At 49.8% G+C, this 10,129-nt stretch overlaps 4 protein-coding genes across 4 annotated transcripts; 2 read left to right on the forward strand and 2 right to left on the reverse strand.

Moving 5' to 3' along the window:
• Positions 1-497: 497 nt before the first annotated feature.
• LOC128727753 (glutathione S-transferase 1-like) lies at positions 498-1,308 on the forward strand. Its single transcript, XM_053821692.1, has 3 exons — positions 498-643; positions 699-899; positions 982-1,308. Exons 1-3 carry the CDS (start codon positions 500-502, stop codon positions 1,306-1,308), a joined length of 672 nt encoding a protein of 223 aa, XP_053677667.1. The 5' UTR covers positions 498-499.
• LOC128727750 (glutathione S-transferase 1-like) lies at positions 1,299-2,161 on the reverse strand. The gene is made up of 2 exons (XM_053821689.1): positions 2,002-2,161; positions 1,299-1,938 (listed from the first exon to the last, which is right to left on the reverse strand). Exons 1-2 carry the CDS (start codon positions 2,143-2,145, stop codon positions 1,411-1,413), a joined length of 672 nt encoding a protein of 223 aa, XP_053677664.1. The 5' UTR covers positions 2,146-2,161; the 3' UTR covers positions 1,299-1,410.
• Positions 2,162-6,167: 4,006 nt separating this feature from the next.
• Positions 6,168-8,862, forward strand: LOC128723377 (suppressor APC domain-containing protein 2). Its single transcript, XM_053817111.1, has 2 exons — positions 6,168-7,646; positions 8,187-8,862. Exons 1-2 carry the CDS (start codon positions 6,168-6,170, stop codon positions 8,676-8,678), a joined length of 1,971 nt encoding a protein of 656 aa, XP_053673086.1. The 3' UTR covers positions 8,679-8,862.
• LOC128723378 (probable palmitoyltransferase ZDHHC24) lies at positions 8,863-9,823 on the reverse strand. The gene has a single exon (XM_053817112.1). It carries the CDS (start codon positions 9,821-9,823, stop codon positions 8,960-8,962), a length of 864 nt encoding a protein of 287 aa, XP_053673087.1. The 3' UTR covers positions 8,863-8,959.
• Positions 9,824-10,129: the final 306 nt, after the last annotated feature.

Raw genomic sequence — 10,129 nt, forward strand, 5'->3', positions numbered from 1 at the left:
AAGCCCGCTGATGTTGGGATTACGTAGCAAAACGGAGCTTATCTTTTCGATACATTTATCCGATCAAGATATGTTAAGAAGAAGCACAGAAAGAAAGCATTAGATTGATCTCAGTATAGGGAGGAAATCTAGCTAGTCATTCTACTTCTACTACTCGTCGTGATGAGTCAGTCATTTTATAGAACAACTTCCACGTTCTTCTTTACTGTCTCTATGGATGCAAAACAATTACTCGAATACAATGATAATCTAGGTTGCAGTTATCCACAGTTAGGCAAGTGGAATTCTGAGATAAAATCATCTGGTTTTATTACACGGATAACTACTGAACTACAATTCCACTTATCGCACTGAACGTTTATCCTTACGAGATGAAATCTCTCGTAAGCAATTTCAAACACCTTATCGCGTTATCTTCCATCGTTGCTTCCCGGAGAGTGGAAATCTTTGGATAACGAGATCGTGGAGTTAGTTAACGCTGGACGAAACCACACGAAACATGGACAAATTGGTGCTGTATACGAATAAGAAAAGCCCACCCTGCAGAGCGGTGAAGTTGACCGCGAGGGCCCTAGGAATCGAGCTGATCGAGAAGGAAATGACACTGATTCGTGGTGACAAGCTGATGGAGGAGTTCATGAAGGTACAGCACTGAAACAATATATGTTGCGATTACACCATTGTGGCATTGTCCGTAGGTCAGCCCACAACACACGATACCAGTGCTGGATGATAGTGGAACCATTATCACGGCAAGTCACGCCATCATGATCTATCTCGTGTGCAAGTACGGCCAAGATGACAGCCTGTATCCGAGTGATCTCGTACGGCGGGCTCGCGTCCACACGGCGCTTCATCTGGAGTCGGGAGTCATCTTTTCGCGGCTAAGTTTCTTATTCGTCAGTACCGGAGCTTTCTAGTGGACATCGTTTATGGTTCCCACTCTCATGAATTCCGTTCATGATGCGCTCGTTCTTGCAGGAACCGGTAATTTACGCGGGTAAATCATACTTCCACTCCGATCGTGTCGAACACATCCGCAAAGCGTACCAATTGCTCGAGGACTCGCTAGTGGATGATTACGTGGTCGGGAACAGCATGACGATCGCGGACTTTAGCTCCATCTCGAGTATCGCTTCTTTGGTGGGTGTTGTGCCTCTGGATGAGGTGAAATTTCCAAAAATCGCTGCCTGGATCGGTCGCATGAAGGAACTTCCGTACTACGATGAAGCCAACGGAATGGGTGCTCTGGAGCTTGCCGATTTTGTGCTGGGGAAGAAAGAAGCAAATGCCGCACAGTACTTGTGATACTGAGCAGTCCACTTAACATTTCGTTGAATAAAAGATGCACAGTTGCGATTGACGTGGAACGTTTATTTGTGATCTGAAGCACCAGCAGGATCTCATTATTTAGGCCTTGCCCAGCTTCTGGTTGTACAGCAACAACGCTTCATTAGCGCGATCGGTGTTGATCTCCTTGTAGTTGGGCATCGTTTGCTCTAGCCGCTTCAGATAGGCCAGAACCTTCGGGTGCTTGGTGGCATCGGCCGGGAACAGCACATTAAGCGTACTTAGTGACGTACTGACGGAGATGTCAGCCAACGTGAGCGAGTTGCCAACGAGATAGTCCGTTCCGGCATTGGTAAGCGTGGCCTCCAGCAGCTCGTAAGCTTTCAACACCGAGTCGATCTTCTCCTGCGGTATCTCAGTCTGTCCCCAGTAGAACACCGGCTCCAGGATCCAACGCAATCTCGCAAACAGCACACCGGACTCAAAATGCAGCAACGCATTGATATTGGCCTGTTTGACGAGATCCGTTTTGGGATAGAGACTGTCATCCTTAGCGTACTTGGACACAAGATAGATAATGATGGCGTGGCTATCATACAACGGCACACCATTATCGTTGACGGTCGGAACGGTGTGCATCGGATTCATCTGGAAGCACAAACGAAGAGTGGGTTGAATCATGCGCTTAATGCACGATCAAACACAACAAACCTTCAGAAACTCGGGTGTCAGTTGTTCCTTCTTCGCAAGATCGATGTACTGCACGTCCAGTTCCAGGCCAATCATTTTGGCTGTCAACTCCACGGCCCTGCCGGCCGGCGTACGACGCGTACTGTAAAGGACAATCGGTGCCATGATGATCACTATGCGGTGTTCGTTCGACGCAAACAGACTGAACCATTGGGGCATTTATTTTGAGGCCGTCTCCGGGCAAATGGGACTTAAGCGTGTGCGTTCTGGTTTGCGATAAACCGGTTCACGATCGTGTTAGTGCCACAGTTGAACCGATGTAAAAAGCCGGTTACAGGGTTTGGATCACAGTCAAAGGAGGCCATGCTCTGTCTCGTTTGAAAAATAATATTTATAAATTTGAGGAACAGTTTTTAAATTTAAAATGTATTAAAATATCTCTTATATCAAAAATTTTAAAAATTTCGATAAAACTTTAAGTTTAATTTTCAATTTTAACTCCATGTTTAAAATCGAATAAGATCACTTGTCAAGGCTTTTAGCTACATGCAGAGATCCACCAATAGGTCAGATTATAACTTAACTTCTTTGTTTTGAAAACACTTTGGCGGGAAAAGCTAATTTATGGACTTCGATCTGCGACACTTTCATTCTTTCCATCCTGCTCGTAGACCTCCCCCGAAAGACGCATTGTTCCGCTCATTTTTCCCACCGAACTGCGACACTTTCTCCCCGAAAATGGCGCTCTTAGAGGTGAGACCAAGCGCGTTAACAAAATGCTTCCCATCGTACGCTTGATGATAGCTTAAATTCGTAACAACGTTTACAATTGTAACGCATCACAAGCCATGGCCGAACAATCGGAACGCTCGGACCGTAACCAAACAACCTTGGCAAAAATGTTGTTCCGTCCGTTTAGCGGACTTGTCGAATAAATCTGTTTCTACCGTTTCGATCGTAGACGTGAATACTTCCGTGGCCCGGTTAGGCGCAAATCACCGCCTGCTAAGAGGGAAATGCATTCGTGCCAGCCAGTGACACACTTCTCATCTACAATGACGATTTACGATTAATTTTATTCGCTTTCATTTTCCACCGGTCATCGTACAGCTTGGCCTTTCCGTGGGAAGTTGACCATTCGCTGGAAGAATAGAAGCTCTATTGATTGAAGCACTCCCGTTCTGGCAGAAGAATCATCCACGCGGAGCACGCCTGAAGCTGTCACGCTCCACGTGGCGCAGTGTTACCGGAAGCTCAACGTGCGCGTAGGCGAAACTGTCGAATGCGAGTGTGGGTTGCTGTTTTTGGTTGACGGTTCCCTCGCAACAGGTTGAATCCCTCATTCAGTCGGTACGATATCCGCTTCTTTGTTTCGCTGACTTCATATAAAGCCGTCACGAGCACACGACATTGTGATCTCGAAAAGTGGCCCCATCATGGCGTTTCCCAAGCCTAATGTGAATTGTTTTTAATCTAACCTGCTTCACGCCAGCCGACACCAATCGCGAGATAATGTTTTCCCTCGACCATTGGATGTAAGGGGCTTTATCTCTTGGGCTGTAATTTTGGATCCCAACGACTGATATGGATCTTTTTCGCGCACATGAGATGAAAACGAGTTAAGAGGGAACAATAAGGGGGTTGAATATAGGGCCCTGTAATTTGACCACCCACTTTACAATGCCCTAAAATTTGTGTGTTGAATATATCTCTTTTAACGTTCGAGTATTGCCTACGAGTCGGGCAGTTGACAATACTGGTAATGCAAAAAAAAAAAACGAGCTTTAAAGTGCACGTGCCACAGAGACCTTCATCTCGATGGAGCTTTATGCTGCGTTTGTGTGATCGCAGGCATCCCTTCTTCCACTGGCCAACTTCAGCCCCATAACTATCACTCTCGCGCGAACAGCACTCTCTTCAGAGGCACTTCAAACTGTTGGTAGGAAGAAACGGTCGCAAAACCAGTTTTTGGGACGTCCTAGCCTCCCCCTGCGCTCCCTGGCTCCCCTGCTTATGCTGCTTGGCAAAGTCCGCTTTGCCCTCTTCATCATCGCCCGCGCGATCTTTCTCGCGGTTATGTGAGCAAATTAGACGAAGCAAACCAACGACCGGATCGGACTCGATGGGATTCGACACACAAACACACGTTTGAAAGCCATCGGGATCCTTCAGGATCGTTTTCAGAACGATGGCTTGAAATGGAGTCGAAAAGAACGGAAATTCATCACTTAAGACTCCATGTGATGCCAGTGGCATAATTCCCATTTCCCATCGCCTACTGTGAGGGAGAGAGCGAGAATTTCAAAACACGCCGCCACGTGGAGTTCCGGATGACTAGATGAGCCGCATGTAATCTCCTCAACATTGTAAAGCCTGTGAAATACGGCCCCGATTGTGGTAATAAGTCAAAATTCTTGCCACACCGCAACCGGACGGAATGCGCCTATTGGTAAGCATGATTCATAGCCCCGATCAGCAGCGATCACACACAGCCAAAACGCAACCCCAACATAGGCATGCGGGCGTTGCATAGAAATGAGAGGGGGAGTCAAACATAACAGAACAATCGCTTACATAAGGGTGGCAAACGAAAACGCGGGCTCTCTCGCAGTGATCGTAGCTACGATCGTGGTTTTTTTTCTTCTTTGACTGCTTGCTGTGAAGAGATCACGCCAAAAGGTGGTGGCGGTATCGGTGGGTGGCGACAAACTAATCACGCTGTTAACTGTATATTTTTACGACGATTGTCTCCATCGCCGCCATCGCTGACCACGAGGCTAGTGGGATTTAAAATGAAAACAAAGCCTAGATTTCAGCACGTCCCGCCTGGTAGGCGATGGGGTGGTTGGTGTAATGCACCCCCGCACAAACACACGGATAGCCATCGCATTTATGCTGCACGATGCTCCCGGGGGTGACCGCACAGTTTTATGGCCTCGCGGAAAAGCGAAACGCGGCAGAACGGATGGGACGTTTTTCTTTCGTTTTGCAGGCACTCTACCGGTTGTTGGGACAGTTCAGGGCAGGAAAAAAAGGTTTTGTGTCAGGTGGAAAAATCGTGCTCGCAAAAATCGCCATCCAACGCGTGTGCAATTGATGAGGGTTGGGTTTTTTATTAATTTGTACACACCCTTCAGTAAGGGAAGCTTTTTTTTACGTTCGCAACTGTACCGTGCGTTCACCCGCTAAATAACAAAACACACAAAACGAGCATGGAAAATAAAAGCTCAACGACGCAAAGCTAAAAGCCACCTGAAGAAACAGGCCCCACGCGCGCGTTCTCGCTCCCGCACGTGGCCACTCGGGTTCTCTCGCTCTCTCGCTCTCATCGAGGCACTCCTACGAGTGCGCGACATTCAGCGGAATCAGGTTCGGCGAAGGTTGCACATGGTGTTGCCCGTGTGGTTTTGGGAGAGTGGCCACGGGCGGGCGCAATTCGAACAACAACAAAAAGAAAAGCCACTAACAACAACAAACGGAAAGTTCAGCGTGAACCAAGCCGTTGGTGGCTTTCGTTCGTTTGCGGATCGCCCCACGAACGCATTCTCTCTCGTGACGCGGCCAGTGACGGATGCTGGGTTTTTGTGATCTCCGTCGAGTGATCTTTTTATGCCCGCGCGCGCGTGTGTGTGTGTGTGTGGGTCCGGCAACCGAATTCGTTTGGATTTTTTGAATTTCGTAGAACAACACCGTGTTCGTGAGGTGAAGTGATATCGCAGGACGGGCTCGCTAATTGAGTGATCGTGAGGTGATCGTGCGTTTTAAAATCCCTTCAAAATCGCTCTTTGACAACGACAGTGAAGTGTACAATCCGTCAAGGGGCAATAGTGCTGCGTAAAGTCAGCCTCGAGGATCGATCGTGGTACCTGTTTGTGGCAGGATTCAACACAGAAAACAAGGAACAATCCTCTTAAACCTGCACACCTCCTTTCCGGCTCTCTTTCGTGCTCATATTCTCCTGGTGCAAACAAACGCAAGAAGGTCCGTTAAAAGGACCCGCGAAATGGGAGGAAGGTAAAGCGAGCGGAGCGAACCGTACAAACCGGACCCGCGTCCAGACCACGGAGGAGTTTCTCTCCCAGCACAAAATGATGGTCGTGTCGTTAGCGAAACAGGATTCCAACGTGAAGTTACGTCCGTCGGCCTGCTAAAACGGCAGCTGGCTTCGTTGGGAAAGTCGGCACGCGATGGATCCACTCTCGAACCGTAACCGCAAGAACATATTATCCCTGAGCGCCTCACGGACTCCGCAGACGGTACAGGCAACGATTGAATCATCAGCAACCGGTATGGCCACGCATCTGCACGCTCATCGTCAGCAACAACCTCAGCAACAGCAACAACCGTTTTATCGTCACGGGCAGCAACATCCACTCACACACTCAGCCTCGAGTCCGGCTGTCCAGGACAGTCATCTTCACCAGCAGCAGCAACAGCAACAGCATCAGCAGCAGCAACAGCAACAGCAACAGCACCATCACCATCATCATCATCAGCATCATCAGCAACAGCAGCAACACGTCGAGGGTCTACCGAAAGCTTTCGTGGCTGCCATGCGCACACTTTTCGACATCATGGACGATCGGAAAACTGGTTTCGTGCGCTTAGCGGACATCGAGGAGCGTTGGCAGGACGACGGTTCCAAGGGGTTGCCGCGTGGAGTCATCGACAGCCTGCGTAAGGTGACGCCCCCGAATGGTTTGCTATCGTTCGAGCGGTTTTGCGGTGGGCTGAAGATTTGTCTGCTTCGCAACCAAACCACACTCACGTCGTCTTCTCACATCCATTCGACGTCTTCTTCACCGCTGGCACGTGATGGACCGCCAGATTTGAAGGGTTCCATGGCGAAGTTGTCGTTATCGAGGCCTCCATCGGCTCCACTGCTCGATTTGGACACTGGTGGAGCTGGAAAGCTTGGTTCGTTGGTGCCAGCGTTATCCTCGTCGTCATCCTCGTCGACATGGGCCACGGCAGGACCCACCAATACGGCCACGGTGCGTCCAAACAACGCCATGCCGGCTCAGAAGACGCTAAGCATGCCACAATTACTCAGTCCGGATGTTGAGCTGGATCTCGAACCACCACCGATTATCCTGCCCGGTGCATTTGGTCCTCCAAAACCACCCCGAGTGTCATTGAACCTTGACCGAGCTGCAGCACATTCGCACCAACAGCAGCAACATCAACCTCCACCGCATCACCACGTGACTGGAAGCTCAAGTATCGATAAGGCGGAAATTCGGAACGCGCTGCAAAACTGGCAAATGTCACTGCTCATGGGTGAAGCCGGTGGAGATAAGGCGGGTGGGGACAAGGGTGGGTTACGGCCCCTTGCACGTGGTTCCGCCGATGGTCAGACGGATCTTTCCACCTCATCACCGTCGCTGCAATCCATCAACCAGCTGGATGGAGCACGACTCGGTTCCGGTGGATTGTATCAGAAGAAATCTCCGGCCACGGCTGGACGAAGACGGGAACCACGACGCCACACGCTGCAGAACGGCGTCGACTACAACATGCTGAAGCGGTTGAAGCAGATCGAACAGGAAAAGGACATCCTGCTGCAGGGCCTGACGGCGGTCGAGAAGACGCGCGATTGGTACCTCAAGCAGCTGACGGTGGTGCAGGAGAAGATGCGGTACCTTGGCCGTCCCGGATCGCACATGGTGAGTTGGTGGGGAGATGGTTTGGGAGATCTGCGAGAAGTGAATGGATATCCCGGAGGGAGTTGCCCCTTTCGCGCCACGCTTCCCGGATGATAAATCTATCGATCATCGATGCCGTCATCCGGAGTGAAATACTTTCACTTACCCAAACAAGGCCCCTGGGGCGGGTTAAGTGTTGGCAAGCTTTTTGCGAACCCGTTAAGTCGATTAAGATTGTTTGCACCGCCAGGGGCTGAACCAACGGGCTGGAAGGAAATAAATGGCCCCGTCTAATTTACACTGGCTGTTTAAAGAGCTAGCGCTAATGGCGGTGGTAATGGGTGAGGGGTCTTAAACGCACAATTACGCACGCTTTGCCTTCCGGCGGGTGTGCTTGGGTTGATTATACGAAACGTGAAAGAGCACATCCGGAAGCTGGAATGCCGTGTGAACACTTAAATGAGTTCTGGCACACAAGCTCATCTTTCGTTGCTGGATTGGCTCTCTAAAATGCGTAGAAAAATAGATCCTTTTAATGAACCGTACACTCGCATTTTGCAGGAAACATGGACTGAAACACAACAAGAACGGCTGGATCTACAGCGAGCACGTGTCCTCGAAGTGAACCGCCATTTAATGATGTTAGCCGAAAGCTGGGAACGCGGTGGATTCCCGATGCACATGAACCTTGCCTTACGGCCACTTCCCGGTACATTTTCCGGTCCATCTCACTACCAGCCACACCTCCGGCAGCACGCCCAACCGCAAACATCGGGAACGGGGCCACCGGCCGTTCCACCACCTCCACCATCCGGAAGTTACCAACCCACACATCCGACCGGCCAGCCACACCATCTCCAGCAGCAACCACCGGAAATGGTTACTCATCTGAAGCAACAGAACCACCAGCTGGTCGAGGAGATAAACCAAAAGAACGAGAAAATGTCACTGCTGGAGCGCGAAAAAGCCGCCCTGATAAGGGAGCTGTTGCAGTTGCAACGGGCAAATCGGAACAGCAGCATGATATCGAACACGGAGGAGCTGGTGTTCTGATCGATCGATCGTTCCGAACCCCCCGTGGTGCCATGCTGTTCGAGCACGAAACAATTTTAGCGAGATTTCCTTCACAACGCTAGTCAATGCAGGCAGCAAGCAAAGAAAAAACGAACGCAGTAGTTTTCTTTCGTGACGAATGCAACGTGCGATTGTGTGTTGTGTAATAAAACTGGTTCTTTTTTGGGTGACGTTACCTTAAGTGTAATGATGGCCGTTACAAAAAAAAATGCGAATTAAACTACCTTAGCTTTATGCAGATGCGTTCGGGCATCCATTGGTCACTTGCTCTTGATTGTCTGCTTCTGGAGCGTTTCCCAGTTTACGCCGTTGTGTGGGAGTTCGCTCCGTACGAAAGGCGATAACCATGCGATGTACCATCGTGTTCCGAGCACCATGCGCATGTTTTGTGCCCATCCCAGATCGTACTCCGGTGCTTTGCGCTCATGGACTACCGCGCCACTGAGGATGAGCCGCCCGTGGTAGATTAGCAGGACACCGGTGAACATCACGCCGATCATGTTGATGAGGTAGATCACCAGATAGTACTGCTTCGTCGACGTGTCGATGACGAGCATGGCCAATGGGAATACGATCTTCACGAAGGACGTCCAGTTGCGGAACTCTTCACCACGCACGAACCAGATGAAGTAGTTGTTTAGCACACTGGCGTAAAGCGTGGAAACGAACAGGTACGCTACGAACAGGATGAAATAGCGGTGGTTCTTGTGCCCGATGCAACATCCGGTGAACAGGCAGTGATGGTCTCGCTTCAGAATGCACGTGCGGCAGCTGGTGCAGTGCCAGGAACGGGGTGGTGCGATGAACTCGCACGTCGCACACAAGTGCCATGATTTTGAGCCCAAACCTGCCGCAGCACTCGACGCGTTCGGAGGCAGCTGGATCAGTTCCGTCGAGCAGCTGGTGTCGCAAAGGATTGTGGCCAGCATGTGCGCGGTCACGTTGAACAGTAGACAAACGGCAGGCACAAAGTGAATCCAGTTGTAGATTGAATCGGCCCCGTGAATACCCGGCATGACGACGTACACCTCGAACCAGAACGTTATCGGTATGATACCGGCCATGAACGCAGTTGCAACGACATCCTGTAGCGTGCGCGGGAGGAATCGTTTTCGTATTTTCATCATGGTGTCAGCATACGTAGCATAAGTTTCGTTGCTGTAGAGAAACCAGAAATATGAAATTAAAACAGTATTAAATTAAGCAAAAGCAAGTGGTATATGATTTCCTGTGAAATTGGAACAGACAGTTTGTACTCGAAGAGCTGTATAGGCTTGTAAATATATAATTTATGTAGCTTTCTGTCTTTTCACTACCATGGCCTATGGGCAAATTTGTAGTGAATCACCCCACATGTGATTGATAACCGGCTGGTTCGATAAAAGCCTCGAGTTTAAGATCACATTCACCTTTGTACGTTTAATGCTTGG

Source organism: Anopheles nili, chromosome 3 (assembly GCF_943737925.1).
Source record: "Anopheles nili chromosome 3, idAnoNiliSN_F5_01, whole genome shotgun sequence".
Lineage (NCBI taxonomy): Eukaryota > Metazoa > Arthropoda > Insecta > Diptera > Culicidae > Anopheles > Anopheles nili.

Coding starts and splice junctions, on each gene's coding strand:
- LOC128727753 (XM_053821692.1), top strand. CDS start 500: ATGGACAAATTGGTGCTGTATACGAATAAGAAAAGCCCACCCTGCAGA. Junction 644..698: donor TGATGGAGGAGTTCATGAAG/GTACAGCACTGA, acceptor CATTGTCCGTAG/GTCAGCCCACAACACACGAT. Junction 900..981: donor CGCGGCTAAGTTTCTTATTC/GTCAGTACCGGA, acceptor TCGTTCTTGCAG/GAACCGGTAATTTACGCGGG.
- LOC128727750 (XM_053821689.1), bottom strand. CDS start 2,145: ATGGCACCGATTGTCCTTTACAGTACGCGTCGTACGCCGGCCGGCAGG. Junction 1,939..2,001: donor TGACACCCGAGTTTCTGAAG/GTTTGTTGTGTT, acceptor TTGTGCTTCCAG/ATGAATCCGATGCACACCGT.
- LOC128723377 (XM_053817111.1), top strand. CDS start 6,168: ATGGATCCACTCTCGAACCGTAACCGCAAGAACATATTATCCCTGAGC. Junction 7,647..8,186: donor GCCGTCCCGGATCGCACATG/GTGAGTTGGTGG, acceptor CGCATTTTGCAG/GAAACATGGACTGAAACACA.
- LOC128723378 (XM_053817112.1), bottom strand. CDS start 9,823: ATGAAAATACGAAAACGATTCCTCCCGCGCACGCTACAGGATGTCGTT.